The sequence below is a fragment of the Antedon mediterranea genome, chromosome 6 (genome assembly GCF_964355755.1).
Source record: "Antedon mediterranea chromosome 6, ecAntMedi1.1, whole genome shotgun sequence".
Classification (NCBI taxonomy): Eukaryota; Metazoa; Echinodermata; class Crinoidea; order Comatulida; family Antedonidae; genus Antedon; species Antedon mediterranea.
Genome location: NC_092675.1, coordinates 22,718,590 through 22,734,928, shown reverse-complemented (window position 1 = coordinate 22,734,928; position 16,339 = coordinate 22,718,590). Strand labels below are relative to the sequence as shown.

Genomic DNA, 16,339 nt, shown 5'->3' with positions numbered 1-16,339 from the left:
GATGACAATGCTGTGAGTATTAGTGGCAAAAATAAAAAGCGAAAAGCTAAATCAAAACGATAAAGTAAACAGCCCTTCATCAGTGCATATATTTCGGGCCCCAATAAAGTGTCTTTATGGTTTCCTCTGAATTGAGGTCCCAAAAGACAGCTCTACTGTAAAATTGTTATTCTAGAATAGATATGCCAAAATGTAATTTTTATGCAAGATTAACTTGAGTTAATCAACTTTCAAATGCATAATTCATTCGCTGAACACAACATTCCAAACAATCAGTTAATAAACTGTGAGATAAGAACTTATAAACTAACTTAAATATGATTTAAAGTTACGTAATCCACTCAACCATCTATTCTGTCTGGTTTCTTTGCATTTCGAAGGTATCGTTTCTGAGTGTTTTTAGGTTTTAAATATTCTTTATAATTCAATCAGCCAACATAGATTTTTAAAAAAACCTCCACTAAAAGACTGAGATATTAAAAACAAAATAAATAAATACAAATATTAAGATTAACAGTCTATTTCGTGCCTGCTTACCTGGATAAACCGACAATATAGCCCTCTCTCTTTGAAGAGAGGATACAATTACGAAAAGGAAAAATCCGTTTAGCACCCCTATCGGATAATGGTAACGATCCAAAACAGAATAAACTAGGCCTACGTATTAACAAACTTACAACTGCTTACTTATAATGTAATGGGTAATTGGTATTTGATTAAATGAATATTCCACATAATAATGTGTCGCTCGAATAATAATAATAATTTATTTGGAAGCAACACTTTTGAAACAGTGGCACACTTCCAAAGTAAGTAAAATAAAATATCAGCCGTATACTACGCATTTATATAGGCCTTTCATTTTATTTTATTTTTATATTTTATTTAGTTCACAACCAACAGCGGTGAAACCGCCACCAACAGGTCGAATCTAAACATAATAAACTATAATAATAAATTCAAATAAGCAAAAATAACATAAACAACAAAGATTGGAACATTGAAGAGATTTAACAATTTCACCCTTAAATACATTTAAACTATCGTAAAATAAATCAATATCCAAACAAGTAACAAGCACACTATTAAATGTGGGTGGGTTGATTCAAATAAACGGTTGAAATATTAATTTTGAAAGTGAATGTAGGCATGTAGGCCTTTTAGTCTGATCTCGCCGGTTTCGCTAATTGGAATCAGTAGGAAAAGCAAGTTCTAGAATTTATTATTTAGAAATAAACAAATAAATTTATTAGAAATGTGAATAACATGAACATTTGTAAGTGTACGAATTTTCAGATTTTCCAATTCGTATTCAATTAGAAAATGTGTGAATAATGTGATCAATATGATGAGCCCTAAAACAATGAATATTTTTAGAGAGGGCGCTATATCTCATTTAAATAAATCCTGATTTCTCCTCACAAGTTAACGGCGGTAAAGGGTGTGACCATTCTAGATAGTGAGATAAAGGCTGATTTATTTTGCTATATTTGTGAAATTTAAATAAAATTGAATACTTTTTCAAAGGCATATTTGTCAAGTGACATGACAGTCGGTAAGTGTTTGATTTAATGCGTGCCCAAATTTAATTTAAACAACAAGAGTTGTGTTGCCTGATGGTGGTGAAGGTGGTGGTGGTCAGAACAACCACACTGACCAGGCCCAGGCAGCAAAAGGATACGTCGTGCACACATTTGTGGGCCTAGGCCTAGGTAGGCCTATTCTAGGCTACCACCATACCATTATTGTCTTATAATATACCTTAAAACTCTCACTCATAATGCGCGAGTCTCACGCATGAGTTTTAAAAAGTTTTCAAGTTTATCATCAATTATTGTACCTATAATGATGTTTTACAATCTCAACCTTATCATTCATAATTGTCAGCTCACTGGTTTTTATCGACTCACGTATCCTATAATCAATAACAACCTCTTTTGTTTTCTTGATATTCAACTTCAAGTACAGTAATTATCAGTACACCACCAATAAGAGAACCGATTTACATCACTGATATATATTGTAACTGAGTAGAAAAGTGTATGTGATACTCTGTAGTACTGTATAGTATATACAGTATCCGGGAATAATTTCGCCAGTGTAGCATAGCAAAAAGCTATACAAAACAACCTTCTTGCTACACATTTCTACAATTGTGTAGCAAAAAATACGATAGAAAACTATGATTCTCGACTAAAAAATCAGTTTGATTCGCAATATTGCTAAACAAAATTTTAAAATGAAATTTTTCCCTGAGTATAGAATACTAATGCACGTCAATTGTATGACCCACTAAACAAAGAGTGTACCATTTGTTCCGATGTGCGTCATACCTTATTAATACCATAATAAAAATGTGACTTACCTTTAGGTGACCATGACGCACCCATTTTGACGCACTGTTTATGATATTTTTAGTGGTAAAGTGACGGACATTTACACACCATCGATTGATGGTCAGTAATTATAATAATTTTGACATTTTGTCGGGGGACATGTTTAGGTTTCTTAAATAGTGAACACCCCCATAATTAATGGACTCTTTACCTACCAATTTATTTCTACCAAGAACGTCTCTCTACACACACCACATACACAAGGTTCAGTGTTTTTGTTGTAATTGAAATAATATACACCTGACTACTGTAGCTAGCTTTAAGCCTGGTTTCCATAAAATCGTCGCTACAGCGTTTCCATTAAAATCGCTACACGCGCAGATGTCGCCGACGCAATCGGGAAGGCTCCCCGATTCATCGCAGTCAAATCGGCAAAGTTCAACCATGTTCAACTTTGCCGATTTTGTCGGCGATGAAGCGTATACGCGTACCAAAGAATATTTTGCGCTCGCGTACTAGATTCCCAATAAATTCTAGCGTTTCCAAAGAATCGCTACGCTCTGTCGTGTAGCGATTTTATGGAAACCAGGCTTTACTTAAACGAACATGTTGCAACTTGTTACAGTAATGAGCAAAGGATACGCCAAGCATGTATACACATTTACCTATACTGTAGTAAGACAAGATTTTAATTTCAATGAATTCAAACTTGTTACACTGTAGTGAGCAATCCATGACATTCGTTGGGTCAATTAATCTGTCAAAAATACTGTGATATCTAGTAATTCATTAGTTTTTATTGGGTGTCAAGAAAACTCAGATCTCAGATATCAGACTTTTCTAGATCTAGAAAACTCAGATATATCTGACTTTTCTAGATCTAGAAATCTCAGATATCAATATCTGTCTTTTCTAGTTCCAAAATGGAACTAGAAAACTCAGATCATCATTTGATTGGTTGGTAGGTCATTTGGATCGTTCCATTATTAATCAGCAGGTAGGTCATTTGAAATACTAGAGTATTATTAAACTGATTACTGTGTACGTTTTCTTACTAATATTGTAACATGTAGAAGCGGCCTACGGCTTAAATCATAAAGAAAATACAGTGCATGTTACCGTTAAAATGTAGACTTAAAAATGAGGCATGTACGAGTTGTTGTGGGTACGAGTTGGTTGAGGTATGAGTTAGCCAAGTTGGGAATAGGTACGAGTTATTTTGGGTACGAGTTGACCACTTGTAGTCTAGTACTGTAGGACCAGCCATACTCTTCGCGATACATCGCGATAGCGCACCACACGTTGAGCCTTGAATTGAGTTTGCTTAGCTAGGCCTAAATGCTAAGCCTGTATTTCTTAAATTTAAAGTCGTAGGCTGCTACTACAAGTTACAATAATTATTATTATTAGTAAGAAAACGTATAATATACTGTGTAGTATTTCAAATATGCTACCCTTTAATAATAATGGAATGATCCATTTGATGATCTGGGTTTTCTAGGTTTCCATTTTGGAACTAGAAAACTCGGATTGATATCGGAGTTTTCTAGATCTAGAAAAGTCAGATATCTAAGTTTTCTAGATCTAGAAAACTCAGATATCTGAGTTTTCTAGACACCCTTTATAATTTTAGCAGTCAACTTTGCATTACCCATCAAGTACCACTCCCCCCCCCCTCACCCCACCCCAAATTACCCCCTTTACAAAACTATTTTTTTTGGTATTGAAATGTTCTTAGTTAAATTTAATTAGAGACTAATTCAGTAGCAATTTTTCTAGTTATACTATAGTAAAAAAGCTATTTATACTGTACTATGCCATGCGACTCCAAAAAGGGTGACGTGAATAATCATTTGGTCTTACTCTTATATTATATTACTAAAATACTGTATTACCATTTTACACCATAGAGTAATGTTAGTCAATGTACTATGTGTGAAATGAATGATATAGTTACTACTCTATCCCAACCATCCCATTTAATTAGAGATGTTTGTTCAGATCATATTGATAGTGTACCCAGATATTGTTAGTGTGAGGAATTTGTTTGTGGAAAACAATATTCCATCATTTTATGAATATTTGAGGATTTCGACTTACCGATTTCTTACAAGAATAATGAAAAACGAAAACAGAATGTTAATTTGTATATATTTGTTGATGGACTACAGTACAAATGGAGAGGTATAATATACCATTACCAATAGATAAAAGCTTTGGTCCACTCTCCTTCATCTTGTATTTTTTTTTTGTAATGTATTATACCATATGGAAAATTGTCTGATATAAAATTTGAATTAATTTAATTATTTCTAATGTACAGTATGGACAATGACGATCAACAAAAATACAAAAACACAGAAAGTAAATTGTAGTAATCAAGTTCAACTCAGCTTAGCCACAGTTAAAAATTAAAGGATGTAGGCATGTAGTCAACCATTATAGCAAAAAAAAACTGCATAAATCAATTTAAAGGTAACTGTGCAGTGTTTGCCATTTGCTAGCAAATGAATAATTAATTACATGTCTATTGACGATGAGGCCATGTAGAATATTCTTGGTTTAGTGACTCATACACTGTACTGTACTACACTAGGCTTCTTTAGATTAAGGTGTGTGTTTTACTACTGAATAAAATTGTATTTACATGTAGATGCATTCAGTGTGGTGCTGCCGATCCCAAACTATCTCAAGTTTTAATGTCTTTTTTTCCCTCGATTATGTTTTTCTGCTATACCAGTGTATTGTATTTAACCATACATTTTAAATATATTTTGTTCTAGTTATTACATTATATAGTTAGCAAAAATGAAGTTTAATATCCCATGGTAATTGTTGTTTGTTTCTAGAGCCTCCCCAGTGGGACAGCCAGTCGACAAATCGTGTCAAATTTCGACTCGGAGAGGGCGCCCTACTTTTCTAATTTAGTTCAAAATTGCTAAATTTTAGGGTGTTGGAAAAACACAATATTTGTAAATTTAGCTGATTATCGGAAAAATATTGTTAGTGAAATAAATTCATAAATGGTTTTAATATATTGTCATGTAAAATTAAATGTATTTTAACAAAACGATAATCTGTAATTTAATGGCAAAATCAACCAATGTCTTTTTTTCGAAATTGTACCCTAGAAAATCATTAAAATAAAATATTTAGAAAAATTGAACAGTCCTGAATTTAAAATCCCTGTTAGAAAAATTAATAATCTACAGAATACGATATTAAGATACAAAATTCGGTGGTTGGGATGCAGCTCCGACTATTCAAACTAAAGGTACCACTATTTGTTCCATCGAAAACTAGCGAAACCGCCATTTTGTAAACACATCGTCATCGTGTTTATGAATTTATTTATATCGAACGATATACGCGATGTTTATAATTGTCCGCGTATAAGAATTCATATAAATAAATACATTCCAATACAACGTATATTATTACTTGTTTATTTATCACAGTATACATTTTAGTTGAGGAATATTTATCATAACTATTATAATAGCTTTTATACGAGTCCGAGGCCTAGCCATATTAGCGACCGATTGTTCCAGGGGCGGAAAGTCACTTAGTGACGTTGTGATCGGGCGCGTCGGGCCTAGCTAATATTAATAATATGACCTGAAATAAGCGTCTAACAAGAACTGTTATATACTTGCTTACAATTGTTTTGTTATTGATGAACAAACAAGCAATTAGATTGAATAACAAATTATTTATTCATTTTTTTTTGGTAAAAACATGTACAAACTAGTACTGTATAATATAAATTATAATAATAGTAATATTAAACTAATACAGTATTAATAAAATATAAAATAGGCCTAACATACAATAAATATTCAATTTTTAAGGTCTACCACATGACAATAACATAATTTACAGAGTATAGTGTAGTAGGTTTGCATTCAACATAAATATTTGTATTGTAATTCATCTAAATCCTCTGCAACATACATATTTGTAATTCAACATTTTGTTTTAAATAATTAAATTATAGTTTGGGTATGACAATGTCTGTAGGTACCGGTGTCATCTTTTTATCCACTTCACTCTCAGTTTGAAGTCACAAAAACTCTGCATCATCAACAACGATTCCTGAAAGTGTCAGAAAAAATAATAAATATTATTTTTAAAAAAATGTTAATGTCTGGTTGTATATATAATTATAATATTATATGATGACATAAAAGTAAGGCAAATGGAAGCTGTATTTTATTAATTAAATTACAGTATTTACTATTATTATTTATATAATCTAGGCCTACTAGTAGTCTAGCTAGGCATCTATTGAGCCTAATAAATCAAATAATAAATGAAAAACAAAATAATAATATTAATACTGATTGGAAAAAAGTTTTTTTTTTTTTGCGGGGATCAGATCACCAGGCTAGGCCGGCCAGGACCAATGATACTCGTAATCAGTACAACTTAACGACTATCGGATCAGCATCAACACAGTACAAGACACGTCTCGCTATCGCCTATACTGACACACGTGTCTCGCGTTGCCGAAACCACGCTCACAACTAGAAAATGTACCTACCTTTCGAGGCCTGAGAATACATCAACAAATTTTGAACAGGATAGAAATATATCATACTCGATTAAACTAATATTATTCTTGATAAAACAATTGATTATAATTTTTTTAATTTGTTGGGATGCACCTCCGACTATTCAGAAAATGGACAACAAAACATTAGTCAAATCGTACCACATTTATAAATTTCACGAGTCCCGACTTCAGTCGCCGAATGTATTGTATTAGCTTCGGTTTCTTTGAAGGAAACCGATTGGTTATTCAATAATACTTATTAGGAAATGCTTTTACCATAATAGGTAATGTTGGGCGGTTCTTAAATATTCATGAGAGCTTAAAATAAAACAGCACTTATTTGCTAGGCGACGAAAAATCGTGGTTTCAGTTTTCAACGATAGGTGGCGCTTCAAAATCGTCAATGCGGAAGTAAGTCGATTTTACACGATTTAACGGTCAAAACGCGAAGTGGCTTTCCCACTGTCCCAACCCAGACTACTACTGTACACATGTTTGATGCCTTAAAAAATCAGTGATTTTTTGGTAACAACACTAATAAAACTGAAAGCAGAACCATCTTTAAAAAATTATGTTTAAACAATTTAAAAATTTTCTTTAAAATATAACGTGTAATAAGGACCTTTGTACATTGAATTAAAACACAGATGAATGCTCTTTGGGACAAATTTCTATCTACAAAGTGGCAAAATTAAAGTTGGATTACAGATCTATCACGGATTAAAATATCTGCATCACAGAAAATTTTAATTTTGCCACAAATGATGTAAATTGCACCCTTTGTCGGTGAAATTGTGAGTATCTAGCCTACACTTTTGAGTCGCTGGTATAATCCCACCTACAAAACTGGACGTTAATTTATGTAGAAGGGGGTGGAGGGGGCTTATTCCTTTTTCCCACATTTAAGAATTTGGCTATGAATGACGAATGACCATTTTCAAATTCATATTAAAGTACCATACTCATGTTAATCGTCCATCGTATTGGATCATATTGTCATTGTGAAGCACCATATTTTATTGAATACAAAATGGATAGTAGTATGTCGTACCAAATCCTGATGATGTCTTCACTGTAGCAATAATTCGCTATACTGTACTATCATGAAGTTAATATCTCCAATTTGTGCGACCTTTTTTAAATGAAATTGGTTGCAATCTGGTAACAACAACATAGTGTTTACGTACATAAAGAAGTGTAACACTAACTATAAAACAAACACTAACAGCATTTTTTCCTTCTATCTTTATTACAGAAATGAAGTCTAGGAAGGAATATGTTGAGATGGCCAAGTTGGCCGAGCAAGCAGAACGGTACGATGATATGGCAAATTCTATGGAAGAGGTTATCAAGGACGTTACCAATGAAAAGCTTCAAGTAGAGGAACGCAACCTATTTTCAGTAGCTTTCAAAAATATTGCAGGTGCAAAGCGTTCGGCATGGCGAGTAATAACGTCAATGGAACAGAAACATGAAGGTCGCAAAAAAGAGCTAGCAGCAAATTTCAAGAAAGACATCGTTGAAGAATTAAAGAAAATCTGTACAAGAGTGTGGGGGCTTATTGAGACTCTGAATGATAAAATTGTCAAAGAAGAAAACAAAGAGGATTATGTATTTTATTATAAAATGAAAGGAGATTACCATCGTTATGCTGCCGAAGTATCTGAAGATGAGGAGAAGAAAAAAGAAATAGAAGCTGCTGGCGAAGCATATAAAGAAGCCTACGGTGTTCCAATGGTAGCAACTGATCCAGTCCGTCTAGGTCTTGCACTCAACTACTCTGTTTTCTTCTACGAAATGAAGGGAGAAGTTAAGGAAGCATGCGAACTGGCCAAGAGTAGCTTTGACGAGGCTATTGCAGAACTTGACCAGCTCACAGAAGATTCTTACAAAGACTCCACCCTAATCATGCAACTACTAAGAGACAACCTGACGCTCTGGACAAGTGAAAGCGAACATGAAGGCGAAGATGCTGATTAAGAATAACAACCTCTTGGTCACCAACGTATCAAACACAAACTGGCGATACTTTCTTGTGTGCTATCTGAACCAAAAAAACATTTAATCTGTCAAAACTACCATCATTAAAGGACAAATTTATTTAGTACTGTAATATACTTCTCTATTAACAACAATTATTTTATATGTTGTGTTATCCTCATACAAGTTAGTTACAGTACTGTAGCTGCGTAACAATTGACTTAAAACAACCATGCTAAATTCATTTATAATTTTCGGTTATTTTTTCAATTGGTGCTACCTTTAAAACTAGATAGTTTTTCTTCTAAGAACACAGGAAACCAAATGGAAAATACATCTTTGTTTCTGTTTTTTTTTTTTTTAATTTAATGAAGAGTTATCCTTAATTTCAGGACCTCAATTAATTTTTTTTTCGAATTGGTGCTACCTTTAAAACTAGATAGTTTTTCTTCTAAGAACACAGGAAACCAAATGGAAAATACATCTTAGTTTCTGTTTTTTTTTTATTTATTTATTTAATGAAGAGTTATCCTTAATTTCAGGACCTCAATTAATTTTTTTTTTCAATTGGTGCTACCTTTAAAACTAGATAGTTTTTCTTCTAAAAACACAGGAAACCAAATGGAAAATACATTATTGTTTCTGTTTTTTTTTTTTTTTATGAAGAGACCTCAATTAATTTTTTTTTTCAATTGGTGCTACCTTTAAAATTAGATAGTTTTTCTTCTAAAAACACAGGAAACCAAATGGAAAATACATTTTTTTTTCTGTTTTTTTATTTTTTATTTCATAAACAGTTTCAGTTCATTTCTAAAACAGTGAAAGAACCTGTCATTATGACAACAAGTGGACATTTAATCTCACCGTTTTTATATTATTGCATCTTTAATTTATAATGTAAGCATTTTTATAGCAATATTTTAATTATAAAACAGATTAAATGATGGTTGCTACAGTATATTTTCCATTTCTGTTGGTTTGGAAACAATTTCAATATTTTATATAAATATGTGTAATTCTAATATAAAGATTTTTGAAGCAATTATTGGATCTGGTAAAGTAAAATCCAAATCTGTACCAAAATCGAAATTACAAACCCACTGGATCAATACATTTTTCAGTTTCCAAATAAAATCATAATTATTACTGTAATATGTGTGGGAATATGTATGTATGTATGTATAATGTATGTATGTGTGAAATTATTAGTGCTCCAAGTCAGTCTATATACAGCATTTAGACAAGTTTTTGCTTTCATCTGAGCTTTTTCAAATTACTGGTAGACATTTCATCCCAGAATTGTGTTAGGTCTTCATGACCCAGCCTGCTGATGTCGATTTGTCATCAATATGCGCAGATCTGCTATTCTTAATAACCAATTCCCAATTGTGCGTTATTTACTTTTGTCTGTCTGTTTGCTATTGATAAAATGTCTATTGCACATTATTGATTGACATAAAGTAGAATTTGTATCTTCAGTTGTCATAGAAACCTATTGGATGTAATAAACAAGTTTTCAGTTTACATACTCGTATTTACTTTCTTCAGTCTCCTTTCTAACCAAACGAATTTCTGTTAATACATCTGACTCTGCCCAGGTCCGGAAACTCTCCCAACCAGACTTTTCTTGAGGGACTAATCATTAAAAGATCACAAATTCCCTTTTCCCATTAAAAGCGCATTCCGAATACCAGACTTTACAGAAAACCAGACGTCCAACAGGATGCTGAGCTCCAAATATTAAAGGGTTTAGCTGTGGCAGCAGCATGATCAGTAGCAGGCCCCTTACCAGACACTGAGCCGTAGAAAATATGTACATAGTACAGTACTGGTGGTATTATTTGTCGCAGCCAGACATAAGATCAAATAAAAGGAGTCTTGGCAAGGCGAGCTCAATGTCCTGTTGTTAGATTGCCTTGGGTCACACTCACAGACTCCTATCCTACCTACCTAAGTTTGCTGCTGAGAATAGTACAGTACTGTTGGTATTTGTCGCAGCCAGACATAAGATCAAATACAAGGAATGTTGAGAGTTCATATCTTTGCAAGGCGAGGTCAATGTCCTGTTGGAAATAACTACTGTAGAGTATAAACACACAATTAAATCGACAAAATTGTAAAACAAAGCATTTTAAAATAATAACAACTTTGACGTATTATAGGTGATCTTTCTGATCGAAACTTCTTGTAAATTAAATGAAATTGTGTTTTAAAATTACGATTCACAAATTATAACTCTTGCCTCTTGTACAAAAATGAAGGTTTTTGGACAGTTCTCTCTAGTTCTCGAGAAAATGAAATTTCAGTTTACTTGTTACTGAAAGACTGCTCGCCAGCTTTTTGAAAATTCTGTCCTAATATTTTAACACTCTAGCAGGTCTGAAAATTATACTAAAAAGTGGTCCAGAATTGGGACCGTGGTCCGGATTGCCTCCCAAAAGATAAAGATGACGTTCTTTGTGACGACACAGGTTATTTAAATAAAATCATAAAATTTACTTTTTGGCTAAGATATATACTGTTTCGTATGTTTTTCAGCGTTTCGATGCAAAAGTTCTGCAAACATCGCAGGTTTGATTTCACGCAGGCAGGGGCAAACACATTTATTGAAAGGGCATTTCTTACGTTGCGTATGTTGCGTTACGGTGCGTCGCTAGTGGGAACCAAATTACCAAGCTTTGAGGCGTTCCATGCGATACAATGTCAAATACATATCTGGGGAATTTTTTTTTTTTTTTGTAACATTATTTGGGCTGCAGATTACTCTTCTAATATTGCTAGATTAACTAAATTACAAAAACGTGCAGCTAGAATTATTACTTTTTCACCATATAGAACCTCATCTGAACCCCTTTTTAAACGTCTTGGTATATTAAAATTAACGGATATCCACAATGTTAAAGTTGCCAGTTTTATGTTTAATTATTTTAAAAATCAACTTCCTATTTCTATGATTGATATGCTCTGTAAACGTACCAAATTTCACAATTACAATTTAAGAACTTCTCATTTAAACATTCCTTTTGCTAGACTTACTAAAACTAAATTTTTTATAACTATATCAGGTCCTAATTTGTGGAATCATATCCCACCAAATATCAAAACGTCAATATCATTATTTACTTTCCGAAAAAAGTTAAAGAATCATTATATATCTAAATATTATACTGCTTAGTTAATATGCTTATTATCATTATTTATACTCATATACTATTTATGTCTTACACAAAATATTAGTTGTTGTTTATTATTGCAATCTTTAATCTATACTATATATAATGTATATATAGTATATACTATATATATACTGGAATTATAATTTATGTATACATATTTTTTTTTTTCATTTACCAATATCGGTAGTTATTTCATTTATAATTATTTATATAATTTATAAAGAAGATGTTAGTTACGTTATTATACTGTAATTTTTTATCCTAAATTATATAATTATATATTCTAGGTTATTTTTATTTTTTTAGTAATGTGTTTTGTTGTGGGTCCCTACGAGACAAGTTTTTAACTTCTAGAAGGGATCCATGATAATAATGACTACCAATTACTGCTTTATCTATGTTCACTTTAATATCTTTTTTCTATTTTGTATATATTCATTCATTATTATCTAAATAAATATTATCTGAACTTGAACTCTGAACTTATCTGAACTAGGTGATTGCCTGATTTTTCACAGGGAAGAGTTAACTCTTCCCTGATTTTTCACTACGAAAGTACTACAGTATATTTTGAGAGTGTTCAGTAAAAGCAAAGAAGTCATAAGTTCTTTGGTAAGTCGTGTACAGCGCCACCTACCGGTGTTTTCGGGAACATTGCGTCCAGTGTTTGTTTCTATAGCTTGGTTCCCCCACTCTAGCGACGCAACGTAACGCAATCTACGCATGGTAAGAAAATGCCCATTCAATCATTGTGTTTGCCCCCGCCTGCGTGAAATCAAACCTGCGATTTTCCCAGCACTGTTGCGTCGTTGGTTCCCACTTGTGAATTACGCAATACAGCACTTTGCGTCAATACGTCATAGCGTTGCGTTACGTTTGCGTCGCTAGTGGAAACCACGCTTATCTTTTTAGTTTCGACGATCCAACAACGATAGTCACAACTTCCGCCGCCAAAAAGGCAATTAGGCCTAGACTGACATGGGATAGAGGATGCTATTATTATGCTATTATTGAAAAAGTATCAATATATGTTGTCATCAACCCGAAAAATAATGCAGCTAAGCTTGGTTCCCACTAGCGACGCAACCTACGCAACATAAGCAAATGCCCTTCCAATAATTGTGTTTGCCCCCGCCTGCGTGAAATCGTCGTCGTAAACGTTAGTTGTCGTAGACTGTGTCCGGGATCACCCCGCGTACATTTTAGTACGTGCTGTAGGCCTATTTATGTTTTCCGGTGTTCTTTTGCATTGCGTTGTGTTGCGTGAAATCACTAATTTGATTTCCCGTAGCGATGTTTGCAGCACTGTCACGTCGTCGGTTGGGAACCACGCTTAAGTATAATATAAACAATTATATAATATATCGCTAAACAAACCGATCCTATTTACATGCATTCAAACTAATTTTAAATTGTTTTTTTTTTATTTACACTTAAATTATTCCAAAACGCACCGAACTGTCCAGCGGCGATACCTTCTTCCCAAATAGGCCTACTAAATAACTTTTCTGGACAGTGTTCCGAATATCGCTTCAGGAATGTGCAGCAATCACAGGCAAATTCGGAACACTGAAATAAATTCAAATTTAAATTTAATGGATGTTCTATCACTGGCCATTCAATGTTTATTACGCCGACATTGTGTTTCTTTATTTGTTTCTGGTCCCATCTAAAAATAAAACTAGAACGGCACTCCGAGAGTGCATATCTCCGCCTACAGTAAATTTCCCCTACATAAGATTTCTTTCCATCATCCTTATTATTAATATTTTTATTATTAGTTTATTTATTTTTATTATAAGTGATATTTATGAGGACCTAGCAGCTATATTTCTAAATTTGTGTGACGGTAGGAATCGGAAAGATAGCCTAATTATATTTCATAAATTAGCATTCTAAATATATCTCTTCAAATTAAAACAAAAACAATATTTATTTTCCATTTTAAAAAAATCCGTAGAGATTCCAACCCGGGCTAGAGCTGTGAGTACTCTAAACATAGCACGCATGTACCCGTTACGCCACAGTACATGACTGAACAGCTGAGTCTATTTATACGTGCTTCATATTAATATTACGTTCATTGTGGCGTCATAAATATGCATATTCATGAACGTCGTCTTGAAAGAACGGAGCTTGTATTAACCTTTTTATAATCAAGTTGACCGGTTAGCTCAGTCGACTGAGCGCCGTGTCAACAACACGAATGTCGTGGGTTCGAATACCACGCTGGTGGTGGACTAGAGTAAAAGATATGCGAGCTACTGTGTTTTGAGTTCATAAAATGATACGTCCCCCTTTTCAGCACATCATATGGCGGCAACATCAATAGATCTCATGTGGTGGAACGACTGACAGGGCTATAGGCCTAGTGATGAGGCAGGGCGAGCACACCATTATAACATTTTTTTATTTTCTATGGCTTACGCCACCACCTTCGATCTCGTAAATGTTATATTTAGCGCCCTCAACCTGCGTTATAATAATAATAAGGAACAAATTATTATAGAACATTTTATTTTGCAAAGATGCAAATGTCTACACCAACTTCGAAGTTGAACTAATCAGGCAACTGCTACTATAAAAAACAAATACAGTACTATCAATTGTAAACACAAAACCCCAGAAAAAGTATTAACAAAAATGCGCAATTCGAACAATTTATCAAAAAGATTTTAAACAATACTTTTTTTAAAGTGTAAACATGCTTTCTTGAGCCCAACAATAGTTTGCGTCACTCATTATGATCTATCAAGATTAATTTGTCAACTTCTTTTTACAAGGGTAGCTCTAACAGTTAACATCCGTTAGGCCTACATCTGACTTGAAGAGGCCCTCGATGAAATAATTTTGTTGGTACTTGAAGACAATCAAGAAAGCAAAGACTTTAAACACCTGCACTAGAAACATATTATATAGGCCTATTCCTTCAAAAGAACCAAGCTTTACACTCATACCGTACTACACAAACGTATCACATCAGCGTCAAATGTCACCAGCATTCTATGTAACCATTCATCTTATACATACAGTTTTGGGCAGATAAACATCAAAATCATCAGTTTTATTCATATGTTTTTTTAATGAAATGTACTCACATTTTAGTTTCCATTTTAATATTTGGACAAAATAAATTGAATCTTGTATCATCATTAAGTCAAGTCAAGTCAAGTCAAGTATCATTTATTATCATTTGTTTTAGGAAAAACATAGAAATTCTGTTTGCTCTGTTGGCGGAGCACAATATCCAACGGGCACAACACGAACTCAAAAACAAAAACATTACAAAAAAAATGTGTCTACATCATATTTAAGGCTCTAATAGATCCTGGAAAGAAACTATTTGTAAATCGTGCCTTATTGCAATAATACAGTGATTCTACAGTAATAGATATATACTAATGTATTACTTGGCAAAATAGAATAGTACTTTCTTTGTATGTTTGCTCATTAGCATGATACAATACAATACAAGGTATATACTTACAGAACATGCCTATTGAAATTCAAGAAAAATCGGTTTATAAATAACCTCACAAATTACAAAAAAAAGAAACTTAATTTTGTAGTATTCTTTTAACATGGGCCGAAATAGTTATTATTTTCAGACCTCTAAGTGTTAAAAGATAGGAGACAATTTTCAAAAGCCTGAGCAGTCTTAACGTACGGTAACAAGTAAACTGAATTTGCATTTTTCAAATTCAATTAATTGCACAAAAAGCTTCATTTTTGTACACGAGACAAGAGTTTTTTTAATTTTTGATTTTTTAATTTTGAAACAAATATAGATTTAATGTACAGGTTTATGAATATATGGAATATAATATGAATACGAGTAGTTTAAAAAAACACTTGTTTGTGGCGTTTTGACAGACTCGTCCATTACTATAGGCAACAGACTCGGATTTGTCAGAAATGATCCGATAATCTTGAGCGGAACCTCTTATCGGTTACTATCGGCATGAACAATTCTTTTTGTCCATGCTATCGGCTAACTTTTATTGGATAATTATCCGGTAACTTTTGACTGCGTAAACACACCCTAACAATATTTATCGATTTTTCGGTTATAATTAACCGTATTTTGATGTTGTATTGTTTTATGTATCAAACCTGTTAGTGGCGGTATTTATCGCTGTTAGTTTTGATTGACTAAAATTAAAAAAAAATCATTGTTCAACTGATCTACATAAATGTTGTTATATAGTTTATAAATATAAATTCCTATTTATAACGTCAGCAACGTTTGCTTTAAAAGCAGGTCGTTCGAAACAGCAATAGGAATCTCTTTC

General features: G+C 33.0%; 1 protein-coding gene across 1 annotated transcript; it reads left to right on the top strand.

Moving 5' to 3' along the window:
- The first annotated feature begins 1,429 nt into the window (after positions 1–1,429).
- Positions 1,430–10,395, top strand: LOC140052047 (14-3-3 protein zeta-like). Its single transcript, XM_072097426.1, has 2 exons — positions 1,430–1,555; positions 8,147–10,395. Exons 1-2 carry the CDS (start codon positions 1,546–1,548, stop codon positions 8,869–8,871), a joined length of 735 nt encoding a protein of 244 aa, XP_071953527.1. The 5' UTR covers positions 1,430–1,545; the 3' UTR covers positions 8,872–10,395.
- Positions 10,396–16,339: the final 5,944 nt, after the last annotated feature.